Consider the following 27,527-nt stretch of genomic DNA (forward strand, 5'->3'; position numbering starts at 1 on the left):
ACCAGTACTGCCCTGTTTTTATGTGCAAATAAGCTGGTAGTGACATGCAAATTTCTCCCACAAATTTACAACAGGCAGGTGCCACTTCCTCCACAATCACAAGTCTTTTGCCAGTCCTCAAATCATCTGGCCCTTCAGCTTTGTCTTTAAAATAGAAATACATCCAAGTTAGACTTGTAAAGTTTGAAACTCTTCTCCAAAGTCTCCCTACCATTTTGCTCCTCCAGTTTGTCCCTTTAATGCTGCCAGTACACCTTGAAGCAACAGTAGTAGCAGGTGCAATAGTTGTTTCTCTCAAAACAGATTTTTGCCACCAGTTCCCCAATTCGCATGTTCCCCCAATTCAGGATTTCTCAAGAGCATTTAGGGATGAACAGCAAATGCTGGCTTTGCCAGCCACACTCTCATCCCGTGACAAAACAAAAAAAGGACACAACTCTATAACTTCATTCCCACTTCACACACATTTTCTACTCCCATCCAAGCATAACTCGCATCATAGACTGAATTTATGGTTCCACATGTGAAAAAACTTTATAATGTGCTCAAAGTACGATTATTAATGACTGTAGAAAAATGGTGGATGGAAGTTTCACTCCATTGCACTTCCAGTGGCACATTGGCAGAGCCAGTGTTAGAATTTGAAAACAATGGTTGTTAGTAATGGAATATTCTATTTTTCTCTGTATCACTCCCTATGTGTAAATTGATCACTAAGCTTTTTGCCCCAAATAAAAATGGATTTTATTCCAGAAGTTTTTCAAGTAAACGTTTCAGAGACAGGCTAATTATAGACAGCTGTGTTTTATTTACCTGCAAATCTTTGTACTGGACCTGAAAATACAAACATAAAGACATAGGCTAACTACAGGCAGCTGTCCTTTGTTTATACTTTTTAAATCAAAAGCACTCTAATAAATGTAGTTGGGTGGAAAATGGATAACAAGCAAGGGGAATTTTGGAACGTTACTTTTCGGCAAAAAATAGTGGAGAGATTGCTGCAACATAAAAACATCTATTGCTGAAAAAATACATTTTGTCGAAGCTTTTCATTTTGCACTCATCAGGACAATCGCAAGAATACCAATGTCAGGGCAAGCAACAACTTTATACTGTATGAGAAGGGAGTGCTGATTAGTTGGCAAGTGAACTCTGGTAGAAGTGTTGTCATGGAGAATGCACCAGTTAATGGTGACTGTCGGTTAACTGCCAAGCATGTTTTAAATTTAAACCAGGTAGCTTGACTCTGATTGGTTAAGGTATTACCCTGAGGAATGAACCAGCAAATGGCTGTCAGTTATTTTATTTAGCTGAAACAGGTGCAATGTGTGTACATGTTCTTTCTGTTTGCAAAGAACAGGGTGCTGTGTATGTATATGTAGCTTCCAGTGCACACAAATGCACCATGTGACAAACCCAACAATCTTAAATTGATTGTCAGCATAATTTTTAGCAAACTGAGGATTAATTAGCAAATGCTGTTCAATCGCCGAATCACATCTAATGTTGGACACTGTATTTTGAGTTTTGCAAGCATGGGCTGGTTGGGTATGGTCTGTACCTTGCTTGTTGCGATTGTACTGATGAATGCAAGTTGAAAAGCTTCAACAAAATGCCTTTTTTCAGCAACACTTAAGTTCTATATTACCAAAAGACTATAAAAAATTATTTAAAAAGAAGCAAAATGAATAAATATGTAAAGGAATATGGTGTATAACTTTCATAATGTCAGCGGAGGCAAGAGAAAAAAAGGATTTTGCCTACATTGAGCAAGATAGTCATGCATTTAATTCCTGGTTCTGCTCTTTGTAATTTTCCATGCAAATATCCTGCCTTAAATACACTTTATGCTGGCAGCTTGCACAATGAGGGAGTCGGATTTTGTTCACTGCTACAGCAATGCCAAGGGTTGCAGCAGCTACTTAAAGGGAACTAGTCACTTGGAGGCAAGTAACCATATTTTTGAGGCTAGTATAATTGATTGAATAATATCATTAGATTGCAAAAAATATTATAGAACATATTAGGATATTTCGGTTGGCAAGGGCTTCCATCCTGCCATCCTAAGGGTTGGTGGGGAATGCATCCCTGCTGACTCTGCTGAATCCACAGCCATTTCATGCTTGAGTGAAAGCCAATTAGCTACAGGCAGGACTTCCACCCCTCACTGATTGGCCAGCAGCCCTCTTAATCCCTGCAGTGAAAGAGGCTGCAGTAGACAGGAGTGGAACTTCATGCAGTCCATGGAGCCTAAGTCTCGGGAGTGCAGGAAAAGGTGAGTTTTTGGGGTCTCATGGCGGGGAAAGTAGGGAAGGCCTGGAGGGGTGGATGGTTGTGGATTTGGGTGTTGGGGGAGGAGGAAGGGCGGTCCAGCAGCCACCAGACTTTAAGGGGGAGTGGCATACAAAATTAGAAGTGTGCTTCTGATGGAGATGCTCCCCCACCTCCCACCCGCTTACCGCCCAAGACCTAAACCTAATTATTTTCGGGCTTCCCCCATACCAGGAAAATCCTCCCACCAGCCTAAAAATTGAGGCTGGGTGGGTAAGAGCACTTGAGTGGTCAATAAATGGCCACTTAAGGACCTCAACTGAGGCAAAGGCAGGCACCCAATCTGAGGCCTCGCCCGCCCTAGTGTAAAATTGCTGAGAGTTTGGGGTGGGCGGGAACCCAGCAGGAAGCCCATTCGTGCTATTTTATATTCCCCCCGCCTAAAATCCCGCTGGAGGAGGAGTGCAAAATTCAGGCCCTGGAAAGCACAAAGACCACAAAATTCAGATTTGTCATGCCATATTTTTTGGTGCCACAGGAGCCATTTTGGTTGTAAAATGGCATGTCTGTCACACACACACACACACGCACACATATACTTCTGCATGGCCTGTGCCAAACAGCATGTCAGTGAGGGTGTTAGTGAGTTGGCGGATTGCAATGTCAGTCATGATTCCTACCATGACAGGAATGTGATGGTTTAGATGTGGGCTGAACAAACTAGATTGTGAGTTCAAATTTCACCATGGTAAGTTCCGAAACTGAACCCTATCACCCTGGTAATTTATGTGCCACCTCAAATATGGCTTTGAAAGCTGCTGATTTGTTGTAAAAAGCCAATTGGTATTTTTGAGTGAAAAAAGCCAACCATCTTTACCTGGTCTGGCTTACCTATGACTATGTGTTGCAGTTAACACTTAATGTCACTCAGTTGCAAAGCAAATGACTACAAAACAGAATAGGGAGAGAAATATTACCTAAACATTAGATCAGGACAGGCACTAAAAGCCCTCTTTTCTAACATGTAGTGACAGCCCTACTTAAGCAACAAATTGACAGAGTCATATCTATCAGTCAACATCCCAGATCATTCCTACACCATCCTGGGTATATCCAGTCACGCCCGCAGAACAAGGGCACAGTGGTGTACAAGTGGATGAAGATAGCCCTGGGAACATCTAAACTCTAGCTTCAGATCAAAAAGACAGTCTATTGCTCCTTCTCAGCTGATAAATAAGTATTCCTCTCTATGGTGTACAGTCACCTGTTTACGTGTTGCCCAGTCAAAGGAAAACACTGTCTCTGAATGACCCTGGTGATAGGTGGGGTCCTCAGACTTTGCAGGTTGCTTCTGCTCTGATTATGTCTAGCACACCAAGGGCAACAACAAAGAAGGAAACAAGTTGCATTTACTAGTTCGCTTTAAATGGAGAAAAATACTTCAGAGAGCATTTCACAGCCAGATCCAATCGACAGAGGTGATCCATTTCAGAAATATACAAAGTAAATCAAGGCATCAAATATCTTCTATTTCTACCACTACAAATAACATGCTTTAAATCCCATTTATGAGGAATTTCATTTGCTTTCTGGACAATAGCTTAATGCATCTAGAGGATTATCAAATTGCAACATTATTTTTTATTGAAGCCAGAACCACTTATAAAATGTTATTATGGAAACAATGGCCTGACTTTTATGGTCAATGATGAAGGAATGTGTTCACCATTCATTTCGCTGACAACGTCTTTATGAAATTCTAAATGGAAACTAGTGCCTGCTCAAGTGTGGTCTCTTCTACAGGGCACCTGTGGTGTCTGCGATCAGGGCAAGGCTCTTCAAACAATCAGATTGAGGAATCCTCGCTAAGGCACGCAGGGGCTGAGATTTGTCTCAGGAGGTGGTGCAAAAGGGCGGTATCAGTTCAGCCATCCCACTACACATCGCCTTATATTTAATTTAATTGGCAGCAATGGAACTGAATATCAGGTGCTGTGTACACCAGGCAGCCAATACGATTCCACCAGTTTTGCGCCACTGCCTGAGATGAACTCCTACCCTGCAGGTTCTAAAACATGAGGTATAAAACAGAAAGTGTTGAGATGATTATAAGAGATAGACAAAAAAAGTAAATAGAAATTTATTTTAACTTTTTTTAGATCTCCAACACTAAGGGCGGAATCGTCCCAGATTTACACTAAGTGTGGTAGCAGGCTTGAAAAAAAAGTTTTACTCGTCGGCTGAAATAGCGGATTTTCATGCTGTATCATCCCCTTCCTGCCTCAAATTATGCAGTCACGGGAAACACATCGGATCGCTGGCAGCCGACCGCCAATTTGCCTGCCAGGCCATTACCTCACTGCTTCTCTACTCCGGGCACCATAGTTAAACTGCAGTCGTGCGCACACTTCTCAATGCTTGCAGCCCAGGACAGCTCTAGTGAAGACATGGCCCCAAAAGCCAAGAAGAGCTTAGCCCCCCCGATTCAGTGATGCATCAGGCAGTGAAACGCCTTTTAGAAGCCGTGGAGGCCCACTCCGATGTCCTCTACTCCCGCTCTGGCTGCAGGAAGCCCACCAGTCTCATATGCTGGCTTGGGAGGCAGTACCAACACTACACACAAAAGGTCGGCCATCCACTGCAGAAATAGGATGATCAAAATCATCCGTGCTGTCAGGATAAGACAAACATCTCATTAATATCAACTTCACACACTCACAAGCCCATCACACATTCACACTCACTGCCAGCTCAAGGGATATTGCCACTCACTCTCTCACATTTCCATCTGGCCTCATGGCATGGGGGGGCATGGGGGCCATAGGGATTGTTTGGGGGGCATATCTTGGCATTGGGGGCATAAGGATTATTTGGGGGCCATAGATTAACATTGGGGCATGAGGTGGCATGGATGCGACATGGGGAATGTGTGGGGGTGAGGGCTGAAGGCCTTTCTGTTTTTATTATAACTGGGATGAAATCCCAGTACCAAAGATGGCCTTTTAAACAGCTGCCCCTGTGGCTGCCTCTGAACATTTTCCTGGGTCTGTTGGCCCATCTTGCACCCACCCCCTCAATGAAAATCCCATTTTTGCAGGCACTTTCTCCTGAGGCGGCCATGCTGAGCTGGGAATTTTCTTGACTCCTGCTACATGCCTCGAGGATGAAAGTCCAGCCCAAAACATCTATATATATTTTTAAAAAGTAATTTGAGAATCCTGTCTGAAAGTGCCAGTAATGAAATAAGATAGCCATTTCATTCTGTTCATGACTATAGGACCTAAGAATAGAAATCAGCACTTTTCCTCCCTATTTTCTTCTATTTCCCCCTCCTGAGGACACTAACTCTTGTTGGATATGATCCTGTGGATGGAAAGACACCCAATTACTGGTGACCCAACTTTTCCTGACCAACTGTTGCATGGCCACCTTCATCTGATCAATCCTTCGGGAATACATGCAACCACAGTTGGCAACCCTATTAACGATCTTGATTAAGGCAAAAAATCATCGTTTTATTGGAATGCCCTAGCCTACATCTTTGTTGGAGCACTATCAGCAGAAAGATTGTAGTGGTCATCACAACTTTATCAGAGCAATTGAGAATGGGCAATAATATAGCCCTGCCAGCGCTCCCCTGATCCTGAAAATCATTAAAAAGTAATCTAGTAAAGGTAGATCTATTGAAGCCTCTGACTCCTCCACTATGTCTCTATGCTGATCCCCACCAAAAATGGGAGCTAAATTTTAATGGGGCTTTCATATTTAAGCTCAAAAAATGATACAAAGCGAAAGATTTTTTTGAATATAAGATTTGGAGTCAAAATGACAAATACAAAAAGGACCCAATATTCAAATTCATCTTTCAGTGAGATTTAAATCATTTGGAAAAGTAAACTTAAATCCACTTCAGCTTCTTGAGAAATACATTTTCAATAAATCAAATATTTTTGTATTCTGAATGCTGGCAAAAGAAACCATAGATTCTGTTAATCATGTGTTTTATGAGGTTAAAAACTGAGCAGGAAGGAAGCAGTTATTCATATTTTATACCTCAAACTTAAAAAATTGATTTTCTAATTTGATTTAAAACCTTTTGGGTAAAGCAAAATAGCTCACAAATTTCTTTCAGGATAAATGAAGAAACCTTTTTACTTCAACTCAAAGAAATCTAATGATGCATGTTGGAAAATTCTGCATATTTCATACACTCAAAACTCATAGATGTGATTGGACCTTCAACTATGCTGGGCAAAAATATAAAATTAAAGCTTAGGCTTTGAGACATAAAATCTTTAATGAAGGTAGTAAATGACACACACACAGCAAAAACATTTAACTGAGAGCACCAAATCATGATGTTGTGAAATATGATTTTTTTAATGTTTTTATTTAATTTCAAAGGGTATATTTAGAGATTTAAAATTCCAATTGCTGATAAAAATGTAGGGGTGAATGTTATGGCTTTCAGCTGCGAGGGGAGCAGAGTGGGCGATCACAGCAAGTGGCTAGCCCACTGCCTTCTTGACCTGACCCTGTCCCCCCATATTATGGGGTGGATAAGGTGTCAGGCAGTCCACCTGCCCTTGAGCCTACTGAGGCCATTAATAGGCCAATTAAAGACCTCATTCTGCAACTGCCATAATCATACATACGGCTGGGGAAGGCAGAAGAAAGGCAGCCAGCCTGACAAGTTTCAGAGAACAAGGAAAAGCAGGAAAGAAGGGGGTACCTCCTTTCTGGGGTCCCCTGTGCCCATCAGGGGCACCCACCTTTGTGTCTCCCTTCTGGCCTTTAAAACTCTTCCCCCCTCCCCCAGGTTCCCTGATTCCTCCCCAGCCAAGGTCCCCTTAAAGTCTGGGAGACATCTTCTTCTCGGGACTGCTTGTAGTCCCACCAGTGGCTACTACTTGCTTCTGGCACTGCTGCAATTACAAGAGCTACCAGATAATCATAAAAGCTAAATACTGCGGACACTGGAAATCTGAAACAAGAACAGAAAATGCTCTGAAGAAGGGTCATATGGACTCGAAACGTTAACTTTTTTTTTCTCTCTCCACAGATGCTCAGACCTGTTGAGTTTTTTCAGCATTTTCTGTTTTTGTACCAGATAATCAGATAAGCTGGGAGCTCTTGAGGGCGGGACTTCCTGTTCCTGAGCGGTAGAAGTCCCATTCTCAGGTAATTAAGGTTGCCCCCTGTACATTATCACTGTGGGGCAGCCCGATTTAAAGTCAGTAAACTGCCAACTAAATTTCTGACCTGAGGTGGCGATGAGGAATACGTCCCCCCATAAAATTTACCCCATAATTTTGTAGCAATTCTATTGGTTCACCTTCCTCCTTTTTATTGGTAGGTTCTTCAGTCTGGCCATTCAGAATCTGTATGAGACTTTTCTTGATTTTGATTTGTATTCTTCAGTTCTGATTTAACTTTAAAATAAGTGTAAAATTGAAAGGGCGTATAAAGTGGAGACAGAACACAAATAAAAGTTTGGAACCATGAAAGAGCAGGAAAGAAAGCAGACAGCCTAATTTCAGTTACCCAGATCTATTTATTTATTTATTTAATTAACTTGACATTGCCATATTTTGATGAAGGCACTTAAAAAGAAGACAATTCAATTGGTAAATTTTAATCATGTTGCAAAATATACATTTTTTGATGGTTTAACTAAGATAAAAACATTTTAGTATTAGAAATTTCAATTACTGAGAAAAAATTGTGGAAGAAAACCTTTTCAATAAGTATTTTGAGTAATTGTTTACTATAATTTGATCACCTCACTTTCCTTGTGCAGGCTCACTATAGTAGAGGACAGATGTGTGATCATCAAATGTTGACATGTAGATTAGCGTTGACAACATGGCACAAGTGTTGACACTTTGTAAATGTTGACATATGACAGAAAAACTGTGATACATGGAGGACGTCTAATGTGTACAGGAAGTCATTCCATATGGAAAATGTTTAATATTTGGAGGACCTGTATTATAAGAAAGTTACCTTGTGATGTTGAAGACATTGATTAACAGGTTGTAGGGGGTCAATTTTGCTTTAGAAATAAAGGTATGGCTACCAATTTTCATCGTTATTATATTGTAGCCTGGAGAATAACTTCCAGCCACTGCATACATGCATTTAAACACAAAAAGTCACAAGTTGCTACCTGACATGCCCTGCTTCTCCAAAGGTTCTACAGCAACAATATCTCGCCAAGAGACTTGGCATTGAAATACATGGAACTGTGAAGTTGCTGTACTTATGTGATAGATATCCAATAATCTCACCAGAAAAAGGTGGGTCTTGGCTAATGCACCATAAGTAAATTTTTAACAGAGTGATAAGCCTTAATTATTGCCAACAAACTCTCTGATACTGAAAATTAACCTTCACAAGTGTTGAATCTCATTCCATCAGATTTTAATTATTGTTGAAGATTTAAAAACTAAAATGTAAATTTTGTTTACTTTTGTTTCTTTCTGTCTCCTTTGTCTCCCTCTGAATCCTTTCTTTCTTTGCTTTCTGTACTGTAGACTCAACATTGAATTAAATATTCAAACCGAAATTTCATGGTTCCAATTCCAGACTCTTTGCTGCTCATTAATGATACTATAATTTGATTGGTTAAGGAGATAACATAATTGCTTCCCCGGTCACGCAGGAGTTAGAGATTGCCGCATCATTTATGTTCTCTAATTGCTCTCTAAGTTCCCGTACAAATTGCCACAGAAAATCTGTGGGAAAGTGCAACTGTAATGAATGTCTAGCGGATTAGTTTGCTGGCCATAATTTTGGAAGATGTATTGGTAATATGATGACTTGGGAGCTGCTGTAAAAGTAGCTTGGGATTAAGGAAGCAAGATGTAATGCAGCTGTTACAAATTTTGGGTTTGGACTAGATACTTTCTTGGGATCAACATAGGTGGTCACTCACATAAATAGACCTTGTGGCCTCTATTATCTGGATTCTATAATCTCACACATGCCACCATATGTGGACTGAAAACCACTCCAGTGAGGTGAGGTCAATTGTAAACCAACAAACTAGTTTCTTTTACATGAAATATTTGAATCATAAAAACACAACTCTATCCTTTTAAACAGCTCTAATTCATTTTCCAAGACATCAGTCTGACTGGTACTAACCTTACTCTCACAGGAAACATACATTCATGCCTCTGGCTAGAGTTTCCAAGCCTCCTTCACTAGCTGGCAAGAATGCAAGACTTCTCTGGATTTCTTATTGTTCCAGACTGAAACTGCAGACTCATTTGTGGAAGCCCATAGAAATTAGCAGCTGACTCCACTTGTGTGATTTTGTTGTGAGGTGTCTGAAACCTGTCATGTGCAGATTAGACCTGGCAGGAACAGATCTAAACTTTGTGGATTTGTTTGGATAGCCAGGATACTCTTTTGGAGAGGAAAGGTACCCCTTTGAATATGGTCCCTAGACACCTTTGGGGGTGAGCAGCTGCCCTTTGGGATTGCTAAAAGTAGGCACGAATGTGCATAAAAAGTGCATAAATTCATTGGAATTGTGCAGCTCACTGGAATTGTCAAAAACAATTGCCAAAAGTGTCAGGGTGAACTGTTAAGGGGAGTTATCAAAAACAACTTTCAAAAGTGTCAAGGTGAACTGTTAAAAGGAGTTGTTACGTTGTCAAGGCATTTAAAACTTCTGCTTTTTAACACTGAAAAAGCTGGAGTGCTTAAAAAATGAATGCTTGGCATTTCACATTCTTGACATAAGCCTTAGAGTCACCATTACTGGATTAGTGCTGCATGACTGATTTCACAACCATCCATTGTCACAGTATGCTGTCTGCCATTTCTCAGTTTTATTGACAGCTACAAGTGGTTACAGACTCTTTGAAGTGGGACTATGAATTATAATGTTTGTTTTTATATGTGATTGTACACTTGATTGAAATGTCTGTTGTTATAAGGGATAATATAGTTGAAAGAGTGTAAATGTAATAAATGGAATTTTATGAATGAGATTATTTTTTAGAAAAATAAAGTCTGCAATAGACGCTTGGAACTTTAATATCAGCTTTGGTCCTGAGGTCTGCCCACGGTGGATACTGAGTAAGTTGGCATGGAAGATGTAAGGGAAAAGGCTGATGAGTTGGTATAAGTTGGCACTAAATTGGCATAGGGGCTATAAAGAGCCACATGAGGTGGGCAGGGAGTATAGGTTGAGATGGAGGATATGAGAGGTCATAGAGGTGGGTGGGGGTCATAAGTTGGCATGGAGGGAATGAGGGGCCATGGGGGTTGTGTGGGGGGCATGAGGTTGCATTGATTGACATGAGGGAATGTGAGGGGTGAGGGCTGAAGGGCTGTTTTATGTTTTCCTGTTTTTTTTAAACTTTGATACTGTGCCAGTGCACTGTGGCATGCCTTCTGGCCAGCCTGCCTCTGCACCTGGCAGCCTACGCAATCGTTCTAGGATCACCTGGCCCACTCCCAAACCCTGACCAAAAAAGCTTGACTTTCCAGGCTACTTTCTCCCTTGCTGTGTTTGTGGAGCCGGGAAATGTCCCGACTCTGCACTCCCAATCCGGGAGATATGATGCAGACTCATCAGTCTTTCTGAAGTCATCGCTGTTTGTCACCCCTTAATTTTTGTCACCATGCAAAGTTCGTGATTGTGCTCCCATGTCCTAGTCCAAATCAGCTTATATATATATATACACAGAACAAAGTTGGACCCTGCAATGAATCCCTGGGTACACCACTTCAATACCTTTTTAGACCCATTTGCCCTAACTCTTTGTTTCCTATCCATACCATTTCCACATACCAATTTTTCCAATAAATCTCTTATGGACCCCCATGATTTCATGTTTCATTGATAGAAAATATAAACATTCTATCCCTGAGTTTTCTCAAGTTTGAGGCTTATTGGAAACAATTGCAGAAGTGAATTTGGGGCAGGAATTGGGTATGCCAAAAATTCATACTATTGTAACTCCAATAAAATTTCAACCTGAGGCAAGGGAAAATACTTCCTGCTTCCATCTCCTTCTCAGCATTATTAGTTTGTTCTATTTTATTTTGTGCTTTCCTGAAAATTTCCTGAAATTGAGTTAGCAGCAGATAATTATTGAAAATTTGGGTGGTGACATCCATCATTGCCTCACGACCCAATCTGCATTAAATAACCTTCCTGTTCCCTCACCATATCTGCTGTAAGCTGCTCCTTCTTTACCTGCTGCATGAAAATGGTGATGTAGAAATGGGACCGGAGACCCCAGCAGATTCTTTGGTGCTAGCCTGTATTATCACCAGGGAGAAAGTGTGGTTAAACTGGGGGTGTGGTGCTAATGGCCCTGAGGACCTCCAGTGAGGGAGCGGAAGCCTCCTCTAACCTTGCTTTGTAAGTATCAATCGCTGAGATCCTTTAACTAGCCAGCTATCTTTTCTAGTACTATAATGGTGACTGTGCTATTGCACATGAGATTTCATAGCCAAGCAATCACTGCTCCCCACATGGCTATGGAGATTCCCCTGGAAGCCACCATGCATACCAGATACACTCCAGCCCAGGAAACTGTGTGAGAGTTGTGGCAGTGTCAGAGGGTGGGCAGACATTTTGCTCTGCTGGAATATTCCTCCTGGGAGGAGAATCATGTCCCATACTCTTTTCAGAATGCATCCACATGCTAACTTGCTCATTCAAGTTCACACTCCCCCCTCCCCACCCTCTGATGTGCTTTTTACAGATGGAATCTTTGCTATTTCTCATCTTGAATATTCTCCATTGAACTGTCCCATGTGCTCCTTTCAAGTTTGATTGACATAGATGAGGTTACCTGGTATACAACTGGTTTAGCCAGCCATTGCCAGCTCGAGCGAGATCATGTCAGCTCTACAGGGCCTCACTATCTTCTGTCATAATTACCCAATACTTTAGGGTCATCTTGGACACTAGGGTTAAGACGCTGGGTGGACTTATCCCAGATTTGCACTAAGTGCGGTAGCGGGTGGGTAAAACAATGTTTTGGTGGAGCAAACCATGGGGATGCTGAAGGTGAAGTTCGGGTGCCCGGAGCGGTCTGGTGGAGCCCTGCAATGCAGAGGGTGTTACCCATTGTCATCGTCTGCTGCACCCTTTACAACCTGGCACTCCAACGGGGAGATGAGTTGGCTGAGGAGGAGATGGGGGAGCTGCATTGCACGTCTCCTCCGATGGGGATGAGGGTGATGGGGTCCTCAGAGGTGACGATGATGGGGATGAGGCCCTCGCACTAGCTAGACTTGTGGAGGATGATGACAACATGCAGTGAGGTGACCCCATAGATCCTCACATTACATCTGTGAACGTTTGACTCCAGTCTGGCTTATGGCAGCGCGAATACCCTCTGTGATAATGCTCTTGTCATGGAGAAGAGTGGAGGCCCTAATAGTCGCTCGATGGCAAGAGGATGATAATAACATGCAGTAAAGACACTCCACAAATCTTCACATAGCCTCTGAGAGTTTGACTCCTGTTTGGCCGAAGGAAGCTCGCTTGCTGTCTATGATCAGGGTCCTATCTGAAAGACGCTGCCATGAAACTTTAGAAACGTCTGATCCTTTGTCCACCTTCAGCACCCGAGCCCTTCAGGAGCACAGCATCACTGGTCACAGATGCTGACGAGATGGGGGCCAGCCCCTCCTTAAAGGTGCTGAGTACACACCGAGAGAATGAAAGATCTCTGTGGCGGCTGCCCACTACATTCAAGTCCAACAGGCGACCCTGGCGAGCGCTGCACAACGTTACTGTGTACTCATCTCTGAGTTCCCCTCAAAGTTCAGGCCGTCAGGTGCATGCCTTATATGTGCAATTGTGAAACACATTGCCGTGCTTTCTCGCCCATGTGGACGGACGATCCAGTCGGTGGGGGTGCGATTCCAGTGGACTGGCCTGATAATAATGTGCTGATGTATTACAATGGGAGGTTCCCGACGTCCGATGGCGGGAGACGCGGCTACCATTGCGGGCTGACCAGACGATCGCGAACTGGTTTCCCACCATCATAAAACTGCTCGCACCATGTTGTCCGCTCACGCCACTGATCATGCCCGATGCCGGCGGGCACGGAAAATTCTGCCCACTGGCTTCAATTCTGCACTATTAACTTGCTCAATCAATCCTAATTCTCTGTCTCCAAGTGCAAGGAGCCCAAATATTTCTTTGTAATTGAGAATGAGGTTATCTGTTCAGCTGCATCGTTGCTTCCCCTTTTCTCCATCCAATCAAGGTAAACTCTTTTGTTTCCTCCACAAACTTTCCCTACCTTATCCCTGAACTCCCATCTTCCTCTGTTTCTTTCTCCCATCTTTCTCCATGCTTGCCTCATTCACAAGACTGTATAAAACGCTGGTTAGGCCACAGCTAGAGTATTGCATGCACTTCTGGAATCGCATTATAGGAAGGATGTGATTGCACTAGAGAGAGTGCAGAGGAGATTTACCAGGATGTTGCCTGGGCTGGAGAGTTTTAGTTATGAGGAGAGATTGGATAGACTGGGGTTAGTTTCCCTGATGCAGAGGAGTTTGAAGGGGGACACGATTGAGGTGTATAAAATTATGAGGGGCATAGAAAAGGTAGACAAGAAGGAACTTATCCCCTTGGTGGAGGGATCAATAACAGGAGGCATAGATTTAAGGTAAGGGACAGGAGGTTTAGAGGGGATGTGAGGAAGCATTTTTTCATCCAGAGGGTGGTGGGAATCTGGAACTCACTGCCTGAAAGGGTGGTAGAGGCAGAAACCCTCATAACATTTAAGAAGTATTTGGATGTGCACTTGCGATGCCATGGCATACAACGGTATGGGCTTGTGCTGGAAAATGGGATTAGAATAGTTAGGTGCTTGTTTAACCGGCGCAGACTCGATGGGCTGAAGGGCCTTTTTCTGTGCTATAGACCTCTATGACTCTATGACTCTAAGACCTACCGTTTGCTCCTTTGACCCCCTTTCCCACTAAACAGCTGACCGCTCAAATTCCAATCCCAACCCTTATGCTAGCTGATATTGTAAATAGTTTTAACTCCTCAGGTATTGCCTCTCCCTTTCAAAACTGCCACTCACCACCCTCTCCTCAAAAATTCCACCTTTGATTTCCCTTTCCCTGCAAACTACTGCTAATCCTTCTCAATCTTCTTTTACTTTCAAAACTCTTCAACAACTTGTTGCCTCAGATCTGTACCCAACTCTCCTCAACCTCCTTCCAATCAGGGTTCTGCCCCCACAACAGTACCAACATGACTTTAACCAAAGTCACAAATGACATTCTCAGTGGCTGTGACCGTGGTGCATTGTCCTTCCTCATCCGTCTCAATCTCCATGTAACCTTTGACAAAGCTAAATATACCATTTTCATCCCATTTCCTTTTATTCTGCTGTCCACCTGTCCTTTGCTTGGTTTGACTCTTATCGATTGGATCACAACCAGGCCATCTCTACCAATGGCTTCTCTTCCCAACCCTGCATCATCCCCTTTTGGAGCCGCAGCAACGATCTATCCTTTGTTCCCTCCTCTTCCTCATTTACATGCTGCCCCTTGGCGACACCATCTGCAGATGTGAGGTCAGTTTCACATGTGTGATGACTTCACTCAGCTCTACATCTCCAACACCTTTCTTAACTATATTCTGTCATACTACTTACCCAAGATCTATTTTTGAATTAGTCACAACTTTGTCCAGATAAACACCGGGAAGATTGATGTTATCATCTTAGGCTCCAATCACAACTCTGTAACCTCATCACCAGCTCCCTGGCCACTCTCTCAGGCTGCTCACTACTTGAGCATCCTATTACATCCGAGGTGAAGCTTCCAATGCCACATCCTCTCCAACATAAAGACTTTCTACTTCCACCTCCATGTCTGCCTTCGACCCTGCCTCTGGCCATGTTTTGTTGAACCTTTCATTCATGCATTAGTCACCTCCAGATTTGACTATTCCAATGCTCTCCTGCCTGGCCATCCATCCTGCTCAGCTCATCCAAAATCCTGTTACCAAAATGCTATCCTGTGCCTTGTCCTACTTGACTATTATCTGAATGGTTCCAGGTTGTTCTATGTCCTCTATGACCTTACTTCTCTGCATGCATGGCACCTTCTCCAACATTACAACCTCCTCCCAAATTCTCTGTTCCTCTAACTAAGGTTTTTTTTCTGTATCCTCCCTCCCTTCTCTCCACCACTGGTTGCTATGCTTTAGCTGGTTATGTTGACACTCTGGAATTCTCCACCTAAACCCCTCTGTTTCTCCACCTCTCTCTCTACCTTCAAATCTATCTCTAAGATGTCTCCCAAAATCTTGTCAGCTCCCATTTTCTTTCCTTACACTTCAGCGAAGCACCTTGGGACATTTTTCCATGCTAAAGGCTCTATTTAAATGTAAGTTGTTGTAGTAAGCATTAAAATTTGTAAAGAAAATATAAAGCATAGACCACATCTTAATGTGCTTACACTGCATGACATAGATCTGTGCAAGTGTGTGTTCCTGGTTTGAGTCAGCTGTTTCTACTATACAACTTGGAGTAAAATTGCAATGTCTCTGCATGTACTTTACGAGAAAACATCTCGAATGTTGGCAGGGGAAGAGAACAATCCAGAAAATAAACAAGGCTGTGTTCAATTTAACCATGACTATGACCAGTCAACAAGTCCTTCTGGAACAGGCTGTTTTATTCAGTTAATAAACTTATGATGATAATTACATTACAACATTTCTGCAGGATGCCTCTTTAAAATAGGATTCAGATGTGTGGGATCACTGAGGCACAAGTTCAGGAAAACAAGTACAGCAATGGCACGCAAGATTTACAAATTCTGTCATTTATATTAGGCCTGATTTTAACCCTACTCTCCCAATGGGAAAAGGGCAGATGGGTGATTACCATCGCGATCACGTACTTACCGCTGTGTTCCCAGCACGTTCCTGCCTGTCGCCAACTTAATCGCACAATTATCTGATTCAGAACAGGAGCCTGCCAGAGCCTCATGAATAAACTGAAATTGGGGCCGAGATGCAATTAGGATCCCAAAGCTATTTTGATTAAAAATTGTAGAAAGTTTGCCCAGTGTCCAGTGCTGGTGGGATTGGTGTCTCAGATCCACTGAGGTTATCTGTAAAGTGGCACTCAGCTGCAGCTTAGTGTATCATGAGGTTGTTTTGCCATCTGATTTTCCAGGAGCAATTCCAGCTTCCAGATCACTTATTTCACATTTTGTTGATTTTATCACCCTAAGTAAGCTTTAACTGCTTATCACGGGTACTATCATTGCTTGTTTATTTTGGGTGGAGGAACACTTGCAGGGTGAGGAGCAGAGTAAGCAGCAGCAGCAGCAGACTTGGCATCAAACTGCAGTTGGTCTATTAGAGGACGGCAGGTGAGAGTGGCTATCCATACCCAGCACACTGGTGCGCAGGCTGAGTCATTTCTTAGATCTATTTGAGATGCTTTGCCTCAGGAAGTTGTGCTTCACAAGGTGGGCTGCTGTAGGCCTCTGCTGCCTCTTGCAAGAGGACTTGCTGCCTGCTGGAGCAGGGCTCCATACTTTGTAGAAACATAGGAAATAGGAGCAGGAGTAGGACATTCGGCCCCACGAGCCTGCTCCACCATTCAACTAGATCATGGCTGATCTTCTACATCAAAACAATTTTCCTGCACTATCACCATATCCGCTAATGTCTTTAACATCTAGAAATTTATTGATCTCTGTCTTAATTATACTCAATGACTGAGCCACAATCCTCTGGGGTGGTGAATTCCAATTCACCATCCTCTGAGTGAATAAACTCCTCCTCATCTCAGTCCCAAATGGCCTATCCCTTATTCTGAGACTGCGTCTCCTGGTTCTAGACCACCCAGCTCCCCACCCCTCCCCTCTCCCCCAGCCAGGGGATACATCCTTCTCCCATCTACCCTGTCGAGCCCTGTAAGAATTTATTATGTTTCAGATCACCTTTCTTTCTTCTAAACTCTGGAGAACACAGGCCCAGTCTCCTCAATCTCTCCCCCTAGGACAATCCTGCCACCCCAAGAATCAGTCCGATGAACCTTCATTCCACTCCCCCAATGGCAAGTATTTCATTCCTTTGGTAAGGAGACCAAAACTGTACACAATACTCCAGATGCGGTCTCACCAAGGCTCTATACAATTGCATCAAGACATCTTTACTCCTGTACTCAAATTCTCTTGCAATACAGGCCAACATATCATTTGCCTTCTTAATTGCTTGCTGCACCTGCTTGTTAGCTTTCAGTGACTTATGAACAAGACAGCCAAGTCCCTTTGGACATCAACACTTCCCAAATTCTCACCATTTAAGAAATACTCTGCATTTCTGTTTTTCCTACCAAAGTGGATACTTCATATTTTTTTCACGTAATAGTCGATCTGCCTTGTTATTACCCACTCACTTATCGGGAAGAATTTTCCCATCAGCAAGCGGGGGCGGGGCCCACTCGCCGATGTGTAAAATGATGCGCAGTGACATTGGGCTTGCGTCCTAATGTCACTGCGCGTCATTTAGATTGTCAGTTTGGCTGCACGCCCACTGAACTGTCAAAGGCCTATTAAGGCCATTAACAAAGTAATTAAAGTTGTTAAGAATTCTGCCTGTCCAACCTTAAGGTTGACGGCAGGCGAAGAGCCCCGGCGGCTTTGCATTTTTCATGAAACCTCATCCACGGGCGAGATGAGGTCTCTTGAAGGGTTTATTAATTAAATAAAAAATTTTGAAAAGATTAATGGACATGTGACAGTTTCACATGAGGGGACATGTCTTTAAAATTTTGTTTCACCTTTACTAAATTTTCCAGAGCTTAAACTAATCTCCCTGAGGCACCTCCATGCCTCAAGGAGATTTCTATGCTCTTTCATGCGCATGTGTGAAAGAACGCAGGCCCCGACTCAAGGAATCTCCCCCCGCCTGCACAGGGAGTGCATAGCGCTTCGAGGCATGCATCACGCTGGGCGGGCCTTAATTGGCACTCCCACGTAAAATGGCGGCGCAGACCCGATTGGGGGCGCCAATCGGGTTCGCACTCACTCCCGCACGCCTCGCACAACCCCCCCCCAAATAGATTCAATCCCCCACGTGCAAGTAGGGGCATTTTCTTTTTTTCCTCATTTACAATCTTTTTCAAAGGTTGGGGGGTGGGGGGGGGTTACAATTCAGCCCATTCTGTCTAAATCCCCTTGAAATCTCTTTGCATCCTCCTCACAACTCACATTCCTATCTAGTTTTGTGCCATCAGCAAACTTGGAAATACTGTATTTTGTCCCCACATCCAAGTCTTTGATATAGATTGTGAATAGCCAGGGCCCAAGCACTGATCCTTGAGAGATCACTATTCACAACTTGCCAACCTGAGAATGACCTGTTTATTCCTGCTCTGTTTTCTGTCCGTTAACCAATTCTCAACACATGCCGGTATATTACCCCCAATCCCATGTGCTCTAATTTTGTTCACTAGCCTCTTGTGTGGGACTTTATCAAAAGCCTTCTGAAAATCCAAATACACCACATCACTGGTTCTCCCTTGTTTATCTTCCTGGTTACATCCTCAAAAAACCTTTCATAAATCCATGTTGACTCTGCCCAATCTTACCATTATTTTCAAAGTGTCCAGTTATCACACCCTTTATAATAGATTCTAGCAAATTCCCTCCTACTGATGTCAGGCTAACAGGTTTGTAATTCCTCATTTTCTCCCTCCCTCCTTCCTTAAATAGTGGGATTACATTTGTTACCTTCCAATCTGCAGGAACCATTCCAGGGGGTTCTATAGAACTTTGCAAGATGACCACATCCACTATCTCTTGAGCCACCTCTTTCTGGTTGTAAATCATAAGGTCCAGGGGCCTTATCAACTTTTAAACCCATTAATTTCTCCAGTGCCACTTTTTTACAACTACTAATTTCTTTCAGTTCCTCATTCTTGCTAGTCCCTTGGTTCCCTAGTTTTTCTGGGAGGTTTTTTGAGTCTTCCTCCATGAAGATACACAAAGTATTTGTTTAGCCTCTTTGCCATTTCCTTATTCCCTATTCTATTCCCTCTGCCTATAATGGGCCTACATTTGTCTTTGCTAATCTTTTCCTTTACATATACTTAAAGAAGCTTTTACAGTCTGTTTTTCTGTTTCTCGCTAGTTTCTCATATTCTATTTTCCCTTTCTTTATCATTTTCTTGGTCCTCCTTTAGTGAATTCAGATGCATGGTCAATCCTTCCTCAAATGTTAACTCCATTTTTCTCTTCAAAGTTGCTGGCTGACCTGCTGAGTATTTCCAGCCTTTTCTGTTTTTATTTCAGATTTCCAACATCTACAGTATTTTGCTTTTGTTTTACCTTAGAGAAGCTGATGAGGACAATTACTTAAAATGTATTGTTTTATGGTAACTATGGGATTCAACATAGGTACAGGCAAATGGACCTGCTTCAATCCTTTTAATACCATTGGTTTTAGAGTACCTAAAGGAAAGATTATCATTAAAAATACCTATTACATAATAGCAACTGTTCTTTTAACCTTAGCCTCCCTAGCTATTGCAAAAATTCTGACGGTTATATGGGCCTGGTAGCTTTAGCAATAGGGTAATGCAAACAAAAGCATAGAGCTTACAGCTCTAACTACAACTTTTTGTTTGACTCATTGCTTTAACTAATTTCTCTTATTCTTATGCTCTCTCCATGGGTGAGTTTCACTATTTTCTGGCTAGGCTGCAATGAATATTTTGAAATGGTATAGCATTTGATCTTGACACAGGAAAGGATGAAGAAATATAGTGATACATCTTACGTCCACAATCTTTGCCTATTGCTAAAGCTACCAGGCCCATATAGCCGTCAGAATTTTTGCAATAGCTAGGGAGGCTAGGGTTAAAAGAACAGTTGCTATTATGTAATAGGTATTTTTAATGATATTCTTTCCTTTAAGTACTCTAAAACCAGTGGTATTAAAAGGATTGAAGCAGGTCCATTTGCCTGTACCTATGTTGAATCCCATAGTTACCATAAAACAATACATTTTGCATATTAATCACAGTGGATGAAAACCCACCCTACTTGTTGATGGCAGACCGTGTGGTGATGTAAGACTAAAATTAGGGATTTAAATCAACTTAAATAAGCAATTAGAAAAAGTGATCTTTAGTCGGTCGTTCATGATAATCAAATTAACCATTAGAGACTTCATTTTGCAAGACAAAGCTCCCTGGGTGAAGCCTTACAAGGCAGAACTGTTGGCTGCAGAATCAATTGTGTTAAAACCTTTTCTCGGGCTGGTGCTTCTGTATAATGAGGACCTACACCAGGAACACCTTCTTGCACTATTGCATTTAAACTCATTATTGAATGATTGTGGACTCATGAAGAATTACAGGGGCTGAAATTGGTCTTCAGCAGTAGCACAAAATGGGAGATAAGGAATCTGGATTATTTTACCCACTGCCCAATTAGAAAATTGGGAGGGTGTAAAACGCCTGCCAATTCGTTATCACCCTATCCATTTTACTGTCAAAGACCAATTCATTCCATTTTAGTTCATACAAAACATGCTAAGCTCAAACTGCAGAGTAAGGAAATTAATTACACATTTATTTTGTAGTCTGCATACTCTATGTATTTGACCATGTAATAAATATTCTTACTGTTGCGCCTGGAACTCCCCGTGCACCATCCTTTCCTGGGTCTCCTGGTGGACCTGCAGGACCTGTTAGACCAGGTGGTCCAGAATGACCTAGATCACCCTATACATTGAAGCATAAAATAAAGAGTAAGTATTGAACAAGGCATACATTTTAGTAGGAAGAATGAAAATAGGCAATTTGAATTAAATGGTACAGGAACAGAGAGACCTGGCCCTGTAGATAGACAAATCTTTGAATGTGCTAGGACAAGTTGAGAAGACCGTTATAAAAAGCATATAGGATCCTCCACCTTGGCATAGCGTACAAAATCAAGGAAGTTACGCTAAACTCTTATATAACACTGGTTAGGGCTCAGGTTGTTTAAATTTTTCACATCACACTTTATGTTAAAGCCTTGGAGAGGGTACAGAAGAGATTTACTAGAATGGTACTGTGGATGGGAAGCTTCAGTTACATGAAGAAGCTAGAGAAACTGGGGTTATTCTCCTCAAAGCAGCAATGGTTAAATGGATATTTGATAGTGACGTTCAGAATCATGAAGAGTTTTGATAGAGCAAATAAGGAGAAACTGGTGCCAGTGACAGAAAGGTTGACATTCAGTGACATTACCATTGCGGAATCCCCCACCAGCAACATCCTGGAGATCATCATTGACAAGAAACTTAACACCCAGCCACATAAATACTGTTACATGAGCAGATCGGCAGCTGGGTATTCTAGGGCAAGTATCTCATGTCCTGATCACCAGACCCTGTCCACCATTTACAAGGCACAAGTTAGGATTGCGATGAAATAATTTTCGGCCTAGATGTGTGCAGCTCCAAAAACACTCAAGAAACTCAACATAACCCAAGACAAAGTAGCCCGGTTGTTTGGCACACTATCCACCACCTTAAACATTCACTCCCTCCATTAATGGCGCACTGTGGTAGTAGTGTGTACCACTTACAAGCTGCACTGCAGTAATTTGCTAAAACTTCAAGAGCACCTTCCAAATGCACAACCTCTATCACCTAGAAGGACAAAGGCAACAGGTGCACAGGAAGACTACCTGCAAGTCCGCTTGATTGGCAGCACACCCACAAACATTCACAGCAGCAGCAGTGTGTACCATCTACAAGGTGCACAGCAGGAATTCATCAAGGCTCCTTAGACAGCACCTTCCAAACCCACAACCACAATGACCACCTAGAAGGACAAGGTAAGCAGACAGATGGGAACACCACCACCTGGAAGTTCACCTCCAAGTCACTCACCATCCTGACTTGGAAATATTGTTGTTCCTTCACTGTCGTTGGGTCAAAATCCTGGGACTCCCTTCCTAACAGCAGTGCGGGTGTACCTACACCACATGGGCTGCAGCGGTTCAAGAAGGCAGTCCACACCACCTTCTCAAGGGCATCTAGGGATGAGCAATAAATGCTGGCCCAGCCAGCGAAGCTCACATCCTGTAAATGAATTTAAAAAAAGGTTCCCCTCCAAGCTGTATACCATCCTGACTTGGTACTATGTCACTGTTCCTTCACTGAAGCTGGGTTAAAATCATGGAACTCCCTAATTGCACTGTGGGTACACCACATTGACTGCAGAGGTTTAAGAAGGCAGCTTACATCAGTAAATACGAGCCTTGCCAACTTATGCTGACATCCCACAAACAAATTTTAAAAAGGACATAGATTTAAGGTGATTGGCCAAAAAAACCTGCGGTGACATGAGGAAACTATTTTTTACACAGCGAGTTGTTATGATCTGAACTGCAATGCCTGAAAGGGTGATGTAAGATTTTGACAATAACTAATTCTTAGGGTTCGACGTCGGTCTGAAATAACACCTATGGATTTTATTTTAACCACTTTTTAAATTGTTCAGTTTCAGTTTCTGCTGGTGAGATAATTAACAATCAAGGCATTTAAGGAACAAGATTGCAGCTGTTTGCAAGGAACTGGTGTTAATGGATTTTATGACTGTAAAAGTCTGTATATTGTCTTAATTGTATCATGGGCAATTAAGAATATTTTTGTCAGCTTTTGTTTTCATGGCTAATTGGTAGCTTGATCTTAGGGTGACACCCTGGGCAGAATTTTGCCCAGCATGAAACGTGTGCTGCAGCGCTCAGCACTGCCTGTGTAGTGGGGGGCGGGGAGGGGGGGAGGACGAGCACACAACTTTGCACATGTACATGGGCACGTGCTGGAAAAGCTCCCTGAGGCACTGAGCTGCCGCAGGGAGATGAACAGTTTTGAAAATGAAAAGTAAAGCATTGTAAGATGTTGAAAAACATGTTCCCTCATGTGACTCTCTGTCACCTGAGCAGCAACATGTTGGAAATTAGCATGAAAAGTTTTTATTTTTTTAATAAGGGATCGAAACCTCATGCCGCCTGTGGATGAGGTTTCGCAAAAAATGCAAAGGCCCCCGGCCTCTTTGCCTGCCCACCAACTGTAAGGTTAGATGGGCAGTGAAAAGTTTAAAACAATTGGATTGTTAATGGCCTTAATAAGCCTTTTAACTCCCGTGCATGCCTGTCAACCGAAATATCGCACGAGTGCATGATGACGTCGGGACGCTCGTCTAATGACATCACGCGTCATTTTACATTCCTTTGGGTCGGGTGCACACCCGCCCAACGAGCGTAAAATTCTGCCCCCTATCTTTAAAACGAAACCATGCATTGGTTTAATTGATTAACAATATCTGTAGGGTAGAACATCTGTATTAGAGGAAAACCTTTCTTTTCTGACATTATGGCAAGAAGCACTATTAACATTTGTTCTTAATGGCTTTAGTATTCGTGGGACTTAGATTAAAATATATTGAGGTGGATGTAATTTTGTAACTGCTCTGGATCTAAGGGAAATGTGTCATTTGTTCACAATGGAATGTAAACTCTGGGGGGCCCAGGGAATAAGAGACAGACATTTGTCTTGAGTGTAGATGACTCTAGTTACAGAGGTGGGTTGGCACCAGAATACCCACACCCTAAGCCAATGGTAGAACTGAATTTTGACTATTTCCAAATAAGGGTTTCGAGAATAATGAAAAGTAGGGAAAACAGTTGGAAAATCAGAGGGTAGAATCATCCCAGATTTGCACTAAATGAGGTAGCAGGTGGGAAAAAGAACGTTTTACCCTCCGGCTGTAATGGTGGCTTTGCATGCCATATCATCCTATTCCCACCTCATTAATCATGCATTCTTGGGAAACATGCTATTTCACTGGTGGGTGGCCTCCGATTTGCCTACCACACCGTCACCTCGCTGCTCCCTCACCTCGGGTACTATATGTAAAGTACAGCTGCTCATACAACTCTCATCGATTCCAGACCAGGACTGCTGCGCAGAAGACATGGTCCCAAAAGGCAAGAAGACTGCAGCTCCCAATTCAGTGGCGCATCCCTGGGATGCCTTCTGGACACCTTTGGAGCCGGCTGCAGGAGGCCCATCAGTGTCACCACTCCAGCTTGAGAGGCGGTGGTAGAAGTGGTCTGTGCCAGTGCTGCACAGAACAGGTCATCCATCCAGAGGAGAAAATGGATGAATGATCTCATCTGTGCCGCCATGGTAAGGCAACCATCTCAGCACTCTAATCTCACAAGCCCATCACACATTCACATCCACTGGCATCTCACTCCCTGCCAGCTCAAGGGACATCCCCACTCACTCTCTCATACACCCTCATCTCCATTTGGCCTCATCTCCTCTGAGGACTGCCTCCTCAGTCCTCACCCTCTTGAGGTCACTTGTGGAGATCAACATGCGACCCCACACACATCCTGGGATACTCCTCTTCCCCAGTAATGCCACAGACTTGTAGCCACTTCCCTTGCCTGAGGCCAGTTCTCCCCCTTCCCCAAGCAAGCCCTAGCCCTGCAGCCATTAAAACGCCACCCCCGCCTTATGGCTGGTCTCATAACTAGAGATCTGCCCATGAGCCCCCCCCCTAAAAGTGCTGTGGTGCTGCCTGCGAAGCCTGGTGCTGATAACCCCGAGAGCTGCCCAAAGCAAGGTAGGCAAATAAAACTCGAAGTGCAGCTCGGCAAGTGCATGCCACTTACGTTCAGTTGTGAAACACACGCCAACATGTTCGGATGATCCAGCATGGGCGGGTGATTTCAGTGAGATGGGCTTATAATAATATGCAGATGTATTACCATGAAGTTCCTGCTGTGCGGCGGCAGGAAATGCAGCTTGCCATTGCCAGGCAGAGCGGACAATTGCAAACTGGTTTCATGATGTAGTGAAACCAATTTTTGGAATTCTCACCATATTGTCCACCCATGCTGCCAAACGCGCCCACCGCCAACAGGCATGGAAAATTTCGCCCAGAGTCTTGGCACAGTTTTACCATGGATTCTGTGATATGATTTTTCTGAAACACAGTAACATCACTTCAGAGACAGAAGAAGAAAGACATCGCCTGTGCTGGCAATATGTGAGGAATCCTGGGATCTTGAGGAATAAGAAACTTCCATGTTGTCTTCACTGATTTTTGATAAGTATATGTAAAATCTTGCTTAATAAATTCTGCTTGATTCATAAATAGTAGTTATGCATACCTTGTTAGGTCAAGCACAACTGAAGACCCTAGTATTAGAAGTAAAGAATTCGGAACTTAGCGATTTTAATTAAAAGAGTTTTATAACTTGAAACCTCTAAACTTACAGTGGTGGAAGTAGATTCAATAGTAAGTTTCAAAAGAGAATTGGATAAATACTAGATGAGAAAATATTTACAAGGCTATGGGGAAAGATATGGGGAATGGGTCTAATTCGATAGCCCTTTCACAGGTATGATGAGCCAAATAGCCTTTTGTGTTCTGTATTATTCTGTCTCTAAGAGGAAACAACCAGGGATAAGATACAATTTTGACCGGCACACAAACTGGATGATAGTGGATTGGATTCAGTTGACATTGCCAAATCTGATTTTTACCTCCTAGCACTTAAAAGACTAATTAGTGTGACATGTCTTATAAAATGTTAGTAGTACCTATTGTTGATTAATTCTTTGTATTCTAATAAATATGAATTCATGTCAACAAAATAGGTTGCTATTCAAAGGAAAAAAGTATTAATCATTTAATTTAAGCAATATCGGGAGTGAATTTGAGAGTAAGCCACACTTCTCTGTCTGAACCTGTCCAAAACCCATCACTAACCAGTCAGTTACATAATAAAACATGCATACATAGTAAAAAAAAAAAATCATGCCTTAATTAAATCAAATCTGAATCCAAAAGGCCAATCGGATCTTTAAATTAATTTATTTTGTTTTGGGGATGGTGATGTGGAGTGACACAATGGGCCATGCTTCTCATAAGCACCTTATGCAGCATTATCTCCATTTTTGAAGCCATCAAACGGTTAGGCTAGGCTGTTCTGACATTTGCCTACAACTCATGCCTGCAACCCGCTCCCTTCTCTTCACTTTTGCCTAGCACATCTTAGAACTCTCTTCTCTCCAACATTGCCAAATGTTGTTGAATGCCTTTTGAATTGTTCTGAAAGTTTACAAAATTTGTCCCCTATTTTGGACCCCTGCTCTAATTGTAACCATTAAATTTTACATTCCTACAAACCTCTGCTTCCATTTTAGCGTGCTTCTTTGCATCAATCCATATCTGTGACTGTGCTCACAACATACATGCACTTACATGTCACTTCTATATACAATTAGCAACTGTCAAAATGTGGCTTACAGATGAAGTAATTTGGATTTGGCTGACCCATTGCTGGGGTTACTGTTTGATGAGGTTAGCACACCTGCTAAGTCTTTTGCACACTGTTATTTGCTGTTTTTCTTCCTGCTGCTGTGCCCACTCTTCCCAAACTTACATACTGCTTTTGAGTACGGACTTATAAATCATCAATTCTAAGATATCAAAAACTCATCATCAGGAATGACAGAGGAAACCAGTATGTTCTATTTTAATTAGCTCTTAAAATGCAGACATAGGTTTAAGCACCTTGCAATGTTTTACTTCATTTAAGATGCTATAGAAATGTAAGTTGCTGATGTTAATGCTGCTTTTTTCAATATTCTTGTTAAATTTTCCAAACATAATGTAAAGATACCAAAAGGCATTGATATAGTGCCGGACAACAGACTTGTGAGCAAAGTTATAGCTCATGGAATAAAAGGGACAGTAGCAATGTGGCTGAGTGACAGGAAACAGAGTAGTAGTTAATGGATCTTTTTTGGACTGGAGGAAGTTTGTAATGGAGTTGCCGGGGTCAGTGTTGGGACCCTTGATTTTCCTGATATATATTAATGACCTAGACCTTGGTGTACAGGCAAAATTTTAAAATTTGCAGATGATATGATACTTGGAAGCATTGTGAACTGTGAGGAGGATAGCGTAGAAGTTCAAAAGTGGACATAGACAAGTTGGTGGAATGGTTGGACAGGTGGCTGATGAAGTTCAATGCGGAGAAATGTGAAGTGGTTCATTTTGGTAGGAAGAACATGGATACAACTCTGAGGGGGTGCAGAAGGAGAAGGATGTGGGTGTATACATGAATAAGTCATTGAAGGTGGCAGGACAGGTCAAGAGAGCAGTTAACAAAGCATAAATCAGCTCAGCTGGAATATTGCA

At 42.5% G+C, this 27,527-nt stretch overlaps 1 protein-coding gene across 4 annotated transcripts in view; it reads right to left on the minus strand.

Moving 5' to 3' along the window:
• LOC121280769 (collagen alpha-1(XXIII) chain-like) overlaps positions 1-27,527 on the minus strand; it is a 275,471-nt gene that overhangs the window by 70,383 nt on the left and 177,561 nt on the right. For 2 of the 4 annotated variants that reach the window (XM_041192944.1, XM_041192942.1), the window contains 2 exons: positions 20,934-21,032; positions 814-834 (listed from right to left, as the gene is read on the minus strand). In XM_041192944.1, the coding sequence (XP_041048878.1) occupies positions 814-834; positions 20,934-21,032 (120 nt within the window). The remainder of the gene's footprint in view (positions 1-813; positions 835-20,933; positions 21,033-27,527) is intronic. The other 2 variants (XM_041192945.1, XM_041192943.1) reach the window with 1 other exon arrangement.

The sequence above is a fragment of the Carcharodon carcharias genome, chromosome 8 (assembly GCF_017639515.1).
Source record: "Carcharodon carcharias isolate sCarCar2 chromosome 8, sCarCar2.pri, whole genome shotgun sequence".
Classification (NCBI taxonomy): domain Eukaryota; kingdom Metazoa; phylum Chordata; class Chondrichthyes; order Lamniformes; family Lamnidae; genus Carcharodon; species Carcharodon carcharias.